This window comes from Cajanus cajan, chromosome 7 (assembly GCF_000230855.2).
Source record: "Cajanus cajan strain Asha chromosome 7, NIPB_CcT2T_4, whole genome shotgun sequence".
Taxonomy (NCBI): domain Eukaryota; kingdom Viridiplantae; phylum Streptophyta; class Magnoliopsida; order Fabales; family Fabaceae; genus Cajanus; species Cajanus cajan.
Genome location: NC_138523.1, coordinates 41,942,331 through 41,959,101, shown reverse-complemented (window position 1 = coordinate 41,959,101; position 16,771 = coordinate 41,942,331). Strand labels below are relative to the sequence as shown.

General features: G+C 35.9%; 1 protein-coding gene across 4 annotated transcripts; it reads left to right on the top strand.

Annotated features, from left to right (window-relative positions):
- Positions 1–7,734: 7,734 nt before the first annotated feature.
- On the top strand, positions 7,735–16,529 carry LCD (Pyridoxal phosphate (PLP)-dependent transferases superfamily protein). Of its 4 annotated transcripts, none has more exons than XM_020370317.3 (2): positions 7,735–9,393; positions 15,957–16,529. In XM_020370317.3, exon 1 carries the CDS (start codon positions 7,936–7,938, stop codon positions 9,340–9,342), a length of 1,407 nt encoding a protein of 468 aa, XP_020225906.2. In that variant the 5' UTR covers positions 7,735–7,935; the 3' UTR covers positions 9,343–9,393; positions 15,957–16,529. The 4 variants fall into 4 exon arrangements, with proteins under 4 accessions (XP_020225906.2, XP_020225907.2, XP_020225905.2 ...); XM_020370318.3 differs by having other exon boundaries at positions 7,735–9,397; XM_020370316.3 differs by having other exon boundaries at positions 7,736–9,397; positions 15,925–16,529.
- The last annotated feature ends 242 nt before the right edge of the window (positions 16,530–16,771 follow it).

Sequence of the window (16,771 nt, the reverse complement as noted above, 5' to 3'; positions counted from 1 at the left end):
AGATCAGTTAAAATTTAACCGATCTTAAAAGTACTTTTAAGATCGGTTATTTAAGAATCGATCTTAAAAGTGATGTTTGATACAACTTTTAAGATCGGTTCTTTTGTAACCGATCTTAAAAGTTGTGTCAGACATACCTTTTAAGATCGGTCATAAAATAATCGATCTTAAAAGTACTTTTAAGATCAGTTAAATTTTAACTGATCTTAAAAGTGTTCATATTATTTACAAAATTACCACCGCGTCACTTTTAAGATCGGTTACCTTGTAACCGATCTTAAAACTCCGATTTTAAATCCAATTTTTGCACTAGTAGCAAACACTACTATGGCTAGTTCCAAGTCATGAGTTGGGTAATTTGTCTTGTGTGACCTTAATTGCCTTGTAGCATAAACAACTACTTTCTTTTCCTATATGAAAACACACCCAAGTCCTTAACCAGATGTATTGTAGTAAACTTTAAACTTTTTATGAATCTAGTAGAACTAGAATTGGCACAAAAGTCAACTTATTCTTTAGTTCTTGGAAGCTATACTCGCACACTTCATTCCACACAAACTCTTTCCCTTTTTGAGTCAACTTGGTAAATGGTAATGTTAACACAATAAAATCCTTCAAAAAAATTTCTGTAATACCATGTTAACCCTAGGAAACTTCTTATCTCGGTAACTGTTGTTGGTTGTGACTAATGCATCATAGCTTCCACTTTTGTTGGATCAACAATGATTCCTTCTTTCCTCACAATGTGCCTATGAATTATACTTGTTTCAGACAAAACTTGCATATTGAGAGTTTAGCATAAAGTTCTAGCTCTTTTAAAATATGTAGCATGATTCTCAAATGCTATATATGTTCTTCAGGAATTCTAGAGTACACTAGAATGTCGTTAATGAAAATTACAATGAACTTGTCCAAGTATTGATGGAAAATTCAATTCATGTAATTCACGAAAATCACAAGACCATTAGTTATGCCAAATGACATGACTAAGTACTCATAGTGTCCATAGCGTGTTCAAAACACTGTATTTGGAATATTCTATTTTTTTAGATGAATTTGATGGTACCCAGATTACAAGTCAATCTTGGAGAACACCACTACACCTCTCAACCGATCCATGAGGTCATTAATCCTTGAAAATGAATACTTGTTCATAATTGTCACCTTGTTGAGTTATTAGTAATCCACACACAATCTCATATTACCATCTTTCTTTTTCACCAACAACATTGGTGCCCCCCCATGGAGACATACTAGGCCTCACAAATTGTTTCTCCAACAAGTCTTCTAATTGGGTTTTCACCTTAGATAATTATACATGTGACATTCTAAAAGGTGTTATGGTCATAAGACTAGAACTTGGAACTAAGTCTATAGCAAACTTTATCTCCCCCCTCTCTCAAGTGGCAACTCAGTTATATTCTCGAGAAACACTTCAGGAAATTTGCACTCAACAAGTAAGTTACTAACATTAGGATGTTCCTTAATTTTTGTAAAAAACAAAGCCACGTGAACTTGCATTTTCTTATTTCCACAAACTCCATTTTTGTTGGAAGCTCCAAATCTCAAAGGCTCAACAAAATTTTGAGTTAGAGAGGCAAACACTAAGGTTTTATCTTAACAATTAAGAAAAACATGGTTGAAAGATAACTAATCCATTCCTAACACAATGTCGAGATGTGAAAGAGGTAAAAAATTAAACCCACAAGGAAGGTCTTGTCGTCTATCAAAAGAGGGCATTCCAAACATGCATAAGAAGTAACAACAAGTTCATTTGTATGGGGTGCAACTACAAGTTCATAAGGTAAGGATGACATAAACAATTCTAAACTTCTTACACAATCATGTGATATGAAAGAGTGTGTTGCACCTAAATCGTAAAGTACATTTAAGAGTATATCTTTTATGATGCATTTACCTTGGATTGGGTCATTTGCACAATAACCTTGGATCCTCTCATGGCAAAAACTTTTCCATTTACCTTTGATTTTCCATTATTATTCTTTGTGGAATTCCCTATATTCCTAGCCGTCTTTAAGACAAACTAACAATTCTTAGCTATAAGCCCCATCTTGCCACAATTGTGGCAAGTGATAGGTGGTGGTGATTATTGTTGTTGTTGATAATCCTTTTATTATGTAAGGTCCTCCACGACGGAAACACTTGATTAGGGTATTATTATTGGGCTTAAAGTTGTTGTATCCTCCAGTAGTTTGATTCCTTTGGATAAAGCTTCACCTATATGCTTGATTTTGCTTGAAATACGGTTTCTTAGATCCTCCAAAATTCTTCTTTTCACTTTTCTATGGGCCTCCTGATTTCCACGTGGCTTGTTTCGCTCTGGAGTAGTTCCTATATATTCGATTCTTTTTTATCAAAGTGGAAAAATTAGTGCTTTGTAGGTATCCCATTTCTTGGCAAATGTTTGGCCTCAATCCATTCTCAAATTATCAGCAAATAGCCTCTTCATCTCCCCCATTTTGATAATGAGGCCAATATTTTAGTAATTCATTAAATTTGGTGGTATATTCCCCCACACTCATGTTCCCTTGCTTCAATTCTAGAAATTCTCTTGTTTTTTTCTTGTGTAGAAAACTAGGAAAATAATTGGCTAAGAACTTAGTCTTGAACATGTTCCAAGCAATGATACCTTCGATGGTCGACACAGGTTGGCGAGTATACTTCCACCAAGACTCAATTTCTCCATACAACATGAAGGTTGCGAAGGCGACCTTGTCTTCTTCCTAGTAGGCCATGCCTTCAAAAAAGTTATCAATCTTTGAGAGTCAGACTCAAGCTCGTTTAGGATCAAAAGCTTCATTAAATTTTTGGGTTATTCTTCTTAAAAGCAACCAATCTGTGATATTTTGTAGGTTGGGCTTCATGATCTTACACTGTGTTTTCCAATATAGTAGTCATATGTTCCAACAAATGTTGGGTTGTATTATGAGGTCTTTTAGACATGCTTCACTAAAATATTGTAAATCTTCAAGAAATCCCAAAAAAATCATAAATATTCATACATCTTAACTAATCCAATACTCTTACTCAACACTAACGAGTATCGGGTCACAACATATAATCAATTTAATATGACATTACTACCTCAATAATAAATGCAAGAACATACCACACATAATTTCCCATTTTACACCTCCTTTCTTAATGGCAAATGCAAAAGCAAGCAATGCACACAATTTTTACTTTTATCCAAAGTAAGCAACACACAATACAAGGAAATGTTAAGTCCACACCCTAGGCTTGATGGGACGAATTGCTTTGATACCACTAATTGTAATGCTCACATTATTTGTTTATTTAATTACCACATTGTCAATCACCACTAATAAAGATATATTCCCTCTGTTTTTTTTTGTTTGATGTTTAAGATTTATGCATAGGAATTAAGAAAATGATTGATATTTTAGTTTTTCAAAGTATTTATTATTTATTTTCCTGTTATACCCTTTATGTGATTAGAGAAGAAATATGTACATTGAAAATAAATAAATAGATTATTCAGTAAATACACATTAATTATCAGTGATAAAAATAAAAAAAAATTTAATAAATCATTGATTTTAGAAAAATAACAATGAAAAATAACAAAAAAAAATAATGTCAAATGAGAGTTTTTTACTCAAATAATATATTTTTTTTAAAAAAATTACCCAAATAGCAATTGTGCAAATTTATTTCCCCAACTAGCACCATTTACTGTTCACATATTTTTTAATTTTTTTTTTCGTTTTAGGTCTAGGTCATCTGTGAATTTTGCATCTGGAACGGTCCGTTCTACAACCAGAACGGCCCGTTTTGCATGCATTATCGTCATTTTTTTTTTGTATCTGGAACGATCCGTTCTTAAACCAGAACAGACCGTTCTAGAGTTGAGTTTTTTCACATAATCTCAATGTTGGAACGACCCGTTCTAAACTAGGGATTTTATCCCTTTTAAGTAGTTTGGAACGGGTCGTTCTGCTTTTAGAACGGTCCATTCTGGCCAATTTTATGCACTATGCCTTTTTTTTTATCAATGTAATATGAATTTTAATGTTTAGCTTATAAACTGTTATAATTATACATTATTTGGACATGTTTTTGTAGTGTGATGTGCAGGTTATCTAGATTTTTCATTATTAGCCACAGTTTGACTCGTACAAGTTTTGAATCTATTAAGACAAGGTTCCATTATTATCATCTCGTGTTTTTAAGTTTAAGACACTATAATTTCATATTTCAAATGTGTTTCCTTTAAATCAAGCTTCAAACTTAGCATTGCAGCGAACATAATTTACCCTTTGAACACAAACACAACGTAGTCTCAAAGAGTAACATCAAGTAATTAAATTTATTGAATATTAACATTATAAATATAACTAAATAAATTTATTAAAACTCATTACAACAATAAAATCAATGGTGGCGAGAACTAAATCCATGACCAATATTTGGACATGTCTTCCTAGTGTGACCAGAGGTGTGACAATAAGAACAATTTTTTACACGATTATGTTGTTCTCTAATATCCATCTCTATTCTAATTCTGCTGGACTTTGGCCGACCCTTGGAAGTCCTCTTGAGTTCTGGATTTGACCACATAGTTGGACCAGTGTAAGTAGGCCAATAATCTTCATGTCGGAGCTCTCCAAACTGTCCTTCGTATACCTTTACAACTTGTTGTAAGGTATATATGGGAGATATGTAGGTTTGATAGTTGTGATGTGCATGTAAGCATGAAGCGAGTACCTGCGAGCAAGGGATATGAACTTTCTGGAACTTGCCACAATCACATCACATTTCATCTAGTCTTACTGTAAATCTCCCAGCGGGTCAAACTTCTCTCAGATGTTGCGTTTCTTCCAATAGAAATCTAGTGCTTGATCTGTCAAAGGTGATAACTCTATGAGTATTTGCTTGGACTATGCATCTAGAATAGTTTTACTTGCAATTTCCGAGTAGACATGTCCAACATTAATCATTGCATCCATTTCCTTGTCTCTTTGAACGAAAAACTTGTTGCAACGAGTGTATGTGGCCATTACCATGGAACAAATTGACAGATTTTGTGTTTTTTTCAATACAGAATTAATAGACTCAGCTAGGTTTATTGTCATGTGTCCCTAACGTCGTTCATTGTCCCATGCCAGTGTCCATTTTTTTCCTAGGAATGTTGTCTATTGGGCTGTTTCAGCATTAATATCTCTTACTATGTTGTAATAGTAAAAGAATCTAGGTTCAGTCATCCCATAGGCTGAAAAAAAATTAAATAATGAAAATTAATTATTAAATGTTTTAAAAAAAGTAATGACAAAATTACTCATATTGACGACATCCTTCTTCAATGCTGCATTTTTTAATCGTTGCATGAAATTTTGTGCAATGTGTCAAATACAATAGACATGGACAAAATTATTTTCTGTCCAACCACCTCCATTTCTTGAGTATGCACTTCGAATAGCCTCATGACGATCAGAAATTAGGCACAACCTGTCTTGCAGTGTTACATACCGCCTTAAGTTCTTAAGAAAAAAAAATCATGCATCACTAGTTTCACCTTCAACAACAGCAAATGCAATAAGAATTATGTTGTTGCAACCATCTTGCGCAACTGCGACCAATAACGTACCTTTGTATTTGCCATATAAAAAGGTTTCATCAACTTAAACAATTGGTTTGCAAAAGGCAAAACCATCAATGCATGGTTTAAAGGTCCAAAATAACCTTTTAAATATAACATTCCTCTCTTCCAATAAGCCACTTTGGTAAGCCGGTTGCGTATTAAATTTCCAAATACAGCCTGGAACATACATTTGCATTGCTTACAACATACCTGGTAACTTGTTGTACGACTCCTCCCAGTTTCCAAAGATGTTTTCAATGGCATGTTGCTTGGCCAACCATCTTTTTTTGTAACTAATTGTATAACCCATGGTTAACTTGATGTGGGCTATAGATGGTTGAAATGGGTGTAGATGGATCAGCCTCAATAATTTCACGAATGGTTTGATCCCAATTTATTATGATCTTGGGAGATGAGTGAAGAAACACATATGTGGGGGCCTTCAAGGATCATGATTTCCCAATGTTGTTCTCTAGTGCGCAATATAGCACGACATCTCCAGGCACAATTGTGGTGAACGCATTCCACGAGAAGCCTAGTAGTGTTTGAGTGCTTAACCTTGTAAGTGCAATGGTTGACAATGTGAAACATGTTAATGGCATCTTGCACTTGTTCTTTTGTTTGGAAGCCTTGGCCAACAAAGAGTGTTCCAGGTGGATACACAACCATTTCATGTTCCAACAGGTGGCTATACTCAGTGTCTTGTTGTTGGATTTCATTGGGAAAGTCTAAAAAGTGTGGAGGTGGGTTGTATATGGCTACTGGTTCTAGTGGTGGATTATTTGGAACTGGAAGGATTTCTTCTTCGTCATCATCTTGATGTTCAAAGAGGATTTCGTCTTCGTCCTCGCTAAAAGGATCAAAGACATTTTCTGTTAGGAGACCAATAAGAAAATGATCTTCAATGTTGGTTTGAATATTGGGTTGAGAGGTAGAAGTTGTAGCTTGGTCAAATGACTGAGAAGGTATTTGATTAAGGTCCATGACTGGACCAGTTAAAAGTTGTGTGTATGACTCGACGTCGTGGTTGGAGGGAATATCATAAGAAGGGTCAGATGGGTTAGTGTTTTGATAACTTTGATAAATTTGGTATGGTGAAAGTGAAGATGAAACTTGTGGTGAAGTGAAGGTATTTATAATGGAAGGTTCTGACACCCAGAACGGGTCGTTCCAAACTTTTAAAAAGGCCTAAAACCTAGTTTAGAATGACTCGTCCTGGTTTTAAAACGGTCCGTTCTGGGTACCAATTTAGAACGGGTTGTTTTAGATGCAAAATTAACGCATGTTCAAGCAGAACGACCCGTTCTAGTTGCAGAACGAGCCGTTCCGAAACGCGAAAAAAATTAAAAAATAAGTGAATAGTAAATGGTGCTAGTTGGGAAAATAAAATTATAGTTGCTATTTGAGTAAAATTTTTTTAAAAAAATGTATTATTTGAGTAAAAAATTCGTCAAATGACTATGAAAAAAACAGAGAGAGTAACAAATAAATTAACACAAAATAATTATTTAATTACTAAATTAAATTTTTTAGGTGTTACAAATATGTCATTTAATGATTTATCACACAGTTATCAATAATTTGACAACTCATGTGAATCACATTTAATCATAATAAATATTGAGTTTTCACAAAATCATCCAATTCTTTTTAAATTTTTCTCTTAAATTATCAAGTGACACGTTACTATACATAAAACTAAATACGTCAATAACAAATGGATATAGTAATTAGTAAGTTTGTGTCACTCACATACAAATGATGATACAAAGAAATGATCATAAGAATTAAAAAAGATAAAAAAATGTAAATATAAAAATTAAAATAATCTATTTTAAGTTTTAAGTATTAAAGGATAAGAGAATTAAAATTATATAAAGAAAAATATTTTAACCTAATAATTAATTACAAAATAACATGATATTGAAAATTAACTTATAAAATTGACACGATTTGGTGATGGAGTGAAATGTGAATATACTCATGCTTGTCAGTAAATAGGAACCACAACCTCATGAACTAGTAACAGATAACCTCACGCACGGGTCAGGCCCATCCACGGTCCCATTACAGACAAACAAGACTGTAACGCAACCGCGGTCGCCTCCCTTTCTCTTTCTCCCTAAAAATTACTTTATTAAAAGGGCACAAAATCTCACGAGTCAAAAACAAAATTAAAAAACGAGAGGAGAAAAGTAGTAGGAAGTAACGAGTAACGACACCCACACCGCACACCACTCCCCACTCCCCACTCAGTTCTCTTCCCTTCTCCCTTGCAAAATGCTATCTCCATAAACCCTCAAATCGCGGCAATGACCACACTCCCCAACGTTCCACCCGACATGGAAAACGAAATTGACACTGATGCCCACCGTAACGGCGCCGTCGAATCCCCCGACTCCAACCACCACACCGCAAAGAAACCCAAGCTCGCGACGCTCCCCATTTCCGAGCCCTCGATCCTCGACGAGTTCTCCCACCACCAGCGCGGCGTCGCGCGCATCAACAACGGCAGCTTCGGCAGCTGCCCCCGCTCCGTCCTCGCCGCCCAGACCGCCTGGCAGCTCCGCTTCCTCCAGCAGCCCGACGACTTCTTCTTCAACGTGCTCCGCCCCGCCATTCTACGCTCGCGCACCGCCATCAAAGACATCATCAATGCCGACCACGTCGACCGCGTCTCCCTCGTCGACAACGCCACCACCGCCGCCGCCATCGTCCTCCAGCAGATCTCCCGCCGCTCCGCCCAAGGTCACTTCCAGCCAAACGACACCGTTATAATGTTCCACTGCGCCTACCAGGCCGTGAAGAAATCCATCGAGGCCTACGTCACCCCGATCGGCGGCTCCGTCGTCGAGGTCCAGCTCCCCTTCCCCGTCCGCTCCAACGAGGAAATCGTCTCCGAGTTCAAGAAGGGCCTCGAGAAAGGTAAACTCAACGGCGGAAAAGTTAGGTTAGCGATAATCGATCACATTACGTCCATGCCTTCCGTCGTTCTCCCCGTTCGCGAACTGATTAAAATTTGTAGAGAGCAAGGAGTGGAACAGGTTTTCGTCGACGGCGCTCACGCCATTGGAAGCGTCCGCGTCGACGTGAAGGAAATCGGGGCTGATTTTTACGTCAGCAATTTGTACAAGTGGTTTTTCTCGCCACCTTCGGTGGCGTTTTTGTATTGTAAGAATAATTCAAACGACGTGCACCACCCTATCGTTTCGCAGGAGTACGGGAAGGGGTTACCGTTTGAGAGTGCGTGGGTTGGGATGCGTGACTATAGCCCCCAGCTCGTGGTGCCGTCGATTTTGGAATTCGTGAATCGGTTTGAGGGTGGGATTGATGGGATTATGAAGAGAAACCATGACGGGGTTGTGAAAATGGGAACCATGCTGAAGGAGTCTTGGGGAACGGTCCTAGGGTCGCCTCCTGAGATGTGTGCTAGCATGATTATGGTGGGGTTGCCTTCTAGGCTCTGTGTGAAGAGTGATGATGATGCCTTGAGGTTAAGGTCGTACCTTAGGGTTTACCATGCAATTGAAGTTCTTGTGTATTACCAGGCTTTGAGGAATGATGACAGGGATCCCAGGGACAAGGACGGGTTTATAACCGGTTATGTTAGGATATCTCATCAAATTTATAATACTGTTGATGATTATCATAGGCTTAAGACTGCTATTAATCAGCTTTTGGACGACGGGAAAGTTTGCAGCGGTCTTCTTAAGGAGTGATTTGAAAGAAGAGGAAGAAGGAGGTGTAGGTTTTATCTTCAGCGGCATTTTGTGAGTATGCCCCCCATTTTTGTTGTTTTGCATCCTTTAGTTTTTCTCTTTTTAGTCAGAAATTTCTGAAACTGAAGAAGTATCCATATTTAGTTACTTTGCAATCTAGCTTCATGTTGTACTTCAATAACTTTAATCTCCATGTTGTTCGTAATTGATTCTACTCGTATGACAGATGGGTAAGCTTTATAATTGTTTAAGATTTGATAGTAACTGGTCAGAAATTCCTAAAACTGAGAAGTATTCCTGCTCTCAACTGCTTTGCAATCTAGCTTCATATTGTACTTCAATGACTTTGATCTCCATGTTGTCTATAATTGATAATTGATTCTACTTATATTACAGAAGGGTGTGCTTTATAAGTATATTTGCTTAAGATTTGATAGTAAGAACTAATAATATAATTGTGATAGAAGTGTCACTCAATACAAATAATTCGCTTGGTTTTATAGTGCATATATTTACTACTATGATCAGTTTTCGTACTTTATGTTTTTCAAACTTGAGGGTCTAATGGCTGACTTTTGAGTATAGCTGGTGTTTCTTCTCTTATTTGTTTTGTCTTTTCCGGTATTATTATTATTTTTTTTTTAACTCTGAACAACCATGGTTACAGATTATGGTAAACTTACACGTGACAGCCTTAAATTCCAATGTATGTAGCGACTTTGCTAAGTTACGAAAGTAGTAATCTCAATTTGTCATGTAATATATAATGTTGTTAAATAACCATTATAGCGTGGCCACAACTCATAGCATGGCATATTTTGACCCCTCCACCATAAGAAATTTGGGAAGGGTGGCCCACAAGGTTGTCGACATAGGCTGCTATGGTGTGTTTATATTGCAGGATTTTGCCCTTCTGCTTCATTCCATCATCCACCATTGATAACCTTAAATATTTTGATCCTTTAAGTGTAGGATTGTCTTTGTTAGCGAAATTCTAAAGGATTTTCTAGTTAACTTTTACAGGGAGGAAAAGGAAATTCTTGTTGTTCCAGTAAATTGACTATTTTCATAACCCGTTGTTTAAGTTTAACATTATGAATGTTGGGTGTGTTTCAGGTCCTGGACCAATTCTTGATGATTAGCTTTCATAATTTTGGTGGAATTAAAGAGGGTAGGAGGCTGTTTGGTTTGAAAAAAACATTTATGATTTTATTTTTTAATTTTACTACGTTTTCTATTTTTTTTTCAAAAGTTTATGTAGGAAATAGTGAAAATAGAAAATGAAAATAGGCCTGATTACTCATGTTTTCATTTTTTAATTTCAAAATTGCCTCCTTGTTTTCAATCCATTTTCTGTTTTCAATGATTTGTACACGAAATACTGAGACAACTTTTTTTTTTTGTTTCTCGTACAAATCTTTGGAAATGGGAAACAAATTGAAAACAAAGTGGTAGTTTTCCTAAAAGTCTAAACTGTTTCTTATGCAAACTTTTGAAAACATGAAACAAAGTGAAAATTACGTGACATCTTTGTAATTAAAAGCGTAAACATGGAATGAGAACATTTTTTTTTTCAAACCAAGCAGTCTCTAAATTTTTGTGTTAATGCAACCTATGCTACATTTTATGCATTTGGTTGGGGAAGAAATCTCATTTCTAAGGTGTTTTTTGGTCAACACTTGATTTGGTTAAGCTTTGGGAGTTCATTTGACATAAAGTACCTGGCATTTTTAATGGTGATTCATTAAGAGATATGTTGAGTGATTGGTCAGCTTTGTTCCATTCAATTTCTCTTTTTATTGGTTGATTTTTGTTATGTTCTCTTAGGAGGGGTTTCTTATCCTCTTTTTTGTTTTGCAATTTTTATTCTATCTTAATTATCTTTTAATAATAAATGAAATTTGACCCACCTTTATTTGTGTCTTACGTATTATTATTAATATTAATATTATCATCTCCATAGAACTCCTATGTGTCAAAAAGTGTTCAGGGAAAGGTTTCTAACACCCCCTCCTCTCCTTGGGTTATAGAGCGAGTTAAACTTTTAACAATGCCTCAAACTCAAATGAATTAGATGCTTTGCTCAGATGATCTCCAACATCTATTGTGATCTCTTATCTACAGGACCTTGAATTATGGAAGGCTTGGATTAGTTTTTAAGGCTTATACTTCTAAAATTTATCCGCAACTAGGATGGAAAGCCACTTCTATCGGTTGTTGAAATGACTTAGCTGCATATCTTATATAACTACTAAGTGTTGATCTAAGCAGCATAAGTGGAAAAATAATAAAAGTAGAATCACGTGATTAATTATAATTGGATGTTAGCCATATGCTATGCTTAGGTTATTCAGTTCATGGTAGTTAATGCAGCTGCCTCAAAAATGCTTTAGTGGGTTGACTTTTATTTTGATCCCTAAATAGATTTACGTTACACAATATATACAATGTATATTATATATTTATGCTGAAAAATAAAGAAAAAAATACCTAAAATTAAGAACATATTCATAATGAATCATTGAAACTTAGGGCATGTTTGGTAGTACATAATTTTTTTGTGTGCATAGACTAAAATCTATTTGGTTAGTTATAAATATTCTCAATGGAACAAAGATTTTTATGTTTGTTTCAATAGAACTTTTCCATAAACTTTAATTATTTATAACATTAAATAAGTTAATAAAGATGTTAAAAAGTTATATTCTCACCTCCCCTATGAAAACAATTTCATGGGAAACATAGGTAAAAAAAGATTCCACAAAAAATTGTTTCATGAGAATATTATTTTTTAAATAATAAAAAAATGAAAAACAAATATTTCCAACTTTGGATTCTTGGGAAACTAAAAACTTGTACGGATGTACCCAATTTTTAAATATACATATTTTTCATATCTTTAACACTCCCCCTCAAGTTGGAGCATATATATCATATGAACCAAGCTTGTTACAAATGCAATCCACCTGAGGCCCCTTGAGAGATTTAGTGAATATATCTGCCAATTGGTCATTGGAACTGACAAAGTCGATGGTGATTTCACCAAAGAGCACTTTTTCCCTCACAAAATGACAATCTATCACTATGTGTTTAGTTCGTTCATGAAATACCGAATTAGATGCAATGTGAAGAGCAACTTGATTGTCGCAAATAAGCTTAGTATCATGAGTGTCTCCAAGCTGTAGCTATTGTGGAAGTTGTCTTCGCCCTGTAATTTTGCATGCAGCTGCAACCATGGCTCATATTCAGCTTTAGCATTGGATCTAACTACTATAGTTTGCTTCTTGCTCCTCCAAGAGATCAAATTCCCCCAATAAGAATACAATAGCTAGAGGTGGACATCCTATTTAATGGTGATCTTGCCCAATCAACATCAAAGTAACAAACAATTTTAGCATTGTCTTTGTCTTCATAAAATAGTTTGTGACTTGGTGCATTCTTGATATATCTAAGGATGCACATGACATCATCCCAATGGCTATCACATGGGGCATTTAGGAATTGACTTGCAATGCTTATTGCAAATGTGATATCTGGTCCAGTGATATTAAGTCTACCAAAAAGTCAAGGATATCTTCCTGAGTCTTTCAGTGGCTCCCCCTAACCTGAAAGAAGCTTCATTTTAGGTCCCATAAGTGTCACTTGGGTGACAATCAAGCACACCAGTTTCACTGAGAATATCTTGAGCATATTTTCTCTAGGAAATGGCTACATCGGAGGTTGATTCAACAACCTTAATTCCTGAAAAATATTTGAGTGGTCCCAGGTCTTTTGTCTAAAATTGACTCTGAAGGTGAGATTTGAGTCAATGAATGCCATTAGAATCATCACCAGTGATGACTATGTTATCAACATAGATCACTAGATAAATGCACAGACCAGATGGAGAGTAAAGAGAAAAGACAGAGTGGTCAGCCTCAAAACGAATCATACCAAATTATAGTAAGGCAGAGCTAAATTGACCAAACCAGGCATGAGATGATTGCTTCAGGCCACACAGAGAATGAGGAAGACGACAAACAAGGTGATGATCGTTTGAAATAGTGAAACTGGGCGGTTGATCCATGTAAACTTCTTCCTGCAACTCACCATGCCAAAAAGCATTTTTAATATCCAACTGATGAAGTGGCCAATAGCGAATGGCAGTCATAGCAAGAAATAAATGAACAAATGTGATCTTGGCCACTAGGGATAAAGTGTCCCCATAATCAAGACAAAAAATTTGAGTAGAGCCCTTAGCCACCAATTGAGCTTTGAATCGGTCAATATCACCATTCGGTTCAATCTTCATTGTATAAACACAACAACAACCAACTGTAGTCTTGACATGAGGCAAAGGAACTAGTTCTCAGGTTTCACTTGCATGTAAAGTAGCCATCTCGTCCAACATTACTTGTTGCCGATGGGATCAACCATGACTTCACCTGTAGACTTAGGAATAGACACAAAATCCAAAGAAGAGATAAAAGAGAAATATGAAGGAGATAACTGGTCATAGTAAAGAGTACAAGCATGTAAAAGGTGAGGATTACGAGATAATCGAATACCTTTGCGTCGGGCAATAGGAAGCTCAAGTGCACGAGATGTTGGATGAGGGACCTTTGGACTAAGAGATGATGCTAGGGGATCAATAGGTGGAGTTGACATGCGTGGTTGGGATCATTGTTGATATGTAAGTGGTGGGACAGCAACAACAATTGGGGCCGGTACAATAGGTGGAACATCCAAAGAAACCTTCAATGGAACATCATTGACAAAGGAGTTGACTCAAAGAAAGTGACATTAGTAAAAACAAGATATTTTTGTAGTTAAGGATAGAAACAATGATATCCTTTTTGAAGGTGAGAGTAACCAAGAAAAACACATTTAAGTGACTTGAAAAAAAGTTTATTTTTACATGGAATAAGATCATGGACAAAACAAGTGCATTTGAATTGAAGACATGGGAGAAACAAAGTGAAGGTCTTTGTTGAGGGTACAAAATGGAGAAGGGAATTTGATTTTGGAGGACAAATGAGGACATTTGATGTATATTTTTTTTCGGGTTATATCACAAGTGGTGATTTTGCCACAAAAATCATTGGTAGCAATCTTTTGATTGTTGATGTCTGTTTAAGTTATTCCATTGCCAAACTATATCCAAATTAGTATTCGTAGGGTTGATCAATGCATAGGAAATGGCTGATTGAAAGGCATAGTTTGAAGTGGATGAAACCATTATTTCAAGATTTTGTACCGATTAGAAAAGGAATAGATAAGAAAAAGATGGGTCTTCCTAAACATTGGAGATTGGTTGGAAAAGTCACCGAAAAAAGATGGCTTATTGTTGGGAAATCAGGAACAAAGAAGAGAAAAAAGATGGGTCTCCAGCAGCAGTGGGCGATGGTGAAAGGTGCAACTCACAGTGAAGTAGAAGAAGAGAAAGTGTGCAGTGCTAAGGATTGGCTCAAGAAAGTGTCAAGGGAAGAAATTGATTTAGAATATAATGAGTACAATTTTTTCCTTTTACCTGTTAAAAAGTATAAAATGACACTGAAAAAGGAGCAAAATCATCCTTAGTGCCAAACACTTCGAGCGGCCATGATTTGCTGTGAGGGGGGGGGGGGGGGTGGTACCCACTCATTAGAGCACGATTAATTACTCTGATTCAATTTTTAGAAAGTTTTGATGTCTGGGTGTAAAGAATGTTGTAGGATACCAGAAACTTCTAGCCAAAACTTAAACAATGTCGAACTGTGGCCATGTATGATTATTGAGTGTGTAAAGCTAAGTGGTTAAAGCTAAACATATTTATTTCAGTCACAAACTCGAGGTATCCAAGTCAACTTTGTTAGTGTATCTTGTGATTTATATCTAGGCCAGAAATGGAAAATTTAATCTCTCAAATAGAGGAAATTTATCTTGTCAATGGAGGTGGATGTCTCTATCCACTGACAAGTCTGTTCATAACTTATCTTACCCGTCTCTTTGCCCATGCTCTTGTAAACCAAGCTTTTGTTTAACTAGACAAAAAATTGCTTTCTCAGCCATATTTTTGTTTCTTATTGAACTTTTCCTGTCTCAATTATGGCACATAATTTTCTACCACAATAATAATAATTTTTTTGGAGTAAAGTCAACGGCAAAAAAGTGGCAGATATCTCTTTTTTGTCGTGCCACAGTTGCAAATATTGCTTTAAATGAGCAGATTGTGATGACCATGGCCGAGCCATACTAAATTATGCAGAGCAGGTTAATAGGATTTGTATTATTTTTGTTCTTAAATAGGCAAAAAAATATCCATTAAAAAATCTATTCTTTTCTTTGGCACTCTGGAATTACGGCTCTCTGCAATATTTTTTTTCCGTCTTTCATTTTTTTTTTGGAAGAGATGGGGTTAATTCTTGCCAATATTAATGCCAAAAGATGTGATTTTTTACTTGTCTCCTACACAGGCGACAGTTTATCTTTGAATCCTTGAGTTAGCATTATTTTTTGCTTGTATGAACACGATTGACAATTCAACTATTAAAGTTCTTGAAACTTTTCCTCATGGTTCTTTATGCTATGATTATCGAAAGTTTTGTGCTATTAATATGACAGGTAATTGAATATGTTAAACTGTTGGAGCCCAGGTGGAATAACCTATACAAGTTAAACTATGTATGCCGGGTCCCGTAATTATTGAAGAATAAAAGAGGATTTTACTGGAGGGTGCCACAGAGTTCAGTAGGGATTCTGACCGTTACATAATGAAAGTAAGAAAGCTGATTATTTTCGACGTCTATCTTTTGGGACTGTGCAGCATTCTTTAGTTCTTCTAGTGGATTTAAAATGAGTTTCATTCATGAGTTAACAGCCACTTAATCATTGGCTACCGCTTTGTATCTTGACTCTTGAGGTTTGCTTTTTAGTAACTGGAGCAAAGCATGTTTAAATCCTGCTTTGGCGCTGAAATCCGATGGTGGATAACTACTCTGTAAGAACTAAGGTCTAACAAATGGTTGTAACCACCAGTTTAAATTCAATTTTCTTTACTAATCAACGCAGGGAATTCAGAAATGAGTATTTCCAATATTTGTAACTACATGTAAAATTGATACGTTTTAATGTTGTAGTGTGCTGCTATACTGCTAGTGTATTTATCATTCATTAACACAATCTATAGAGATCGTTGTTGCCACACCAGGGGGGAACAATTACTTGCATTATCTGATGTCAACTAATGGCTAGCTATCTTAGAATTTATGGTACGTGCAAGCCATATGCCAAGCACGATCGTTATTAATGGCCAAGATTCTGTTGTCATGTCAGGTGCATCTAGGGCTCGTAAGCTAGAAGTTCTCAATCACTCACTTTATTTAGTAGTATAGATATTCACTTAATAAGTATATCTATAAATTTTATATATTTATGGATATTCATAGATATTTGATAAAATATAAAATTT

Bases quoted from the DNA above. Each gene is read 5' to 3' on its own strand.
- LCD (XM_020370317.3), top strand. From the start codon at position 7,936: ATGACCACACTCCCCAACGTTCCACCCGACATGGAAAACGAAATTGAC.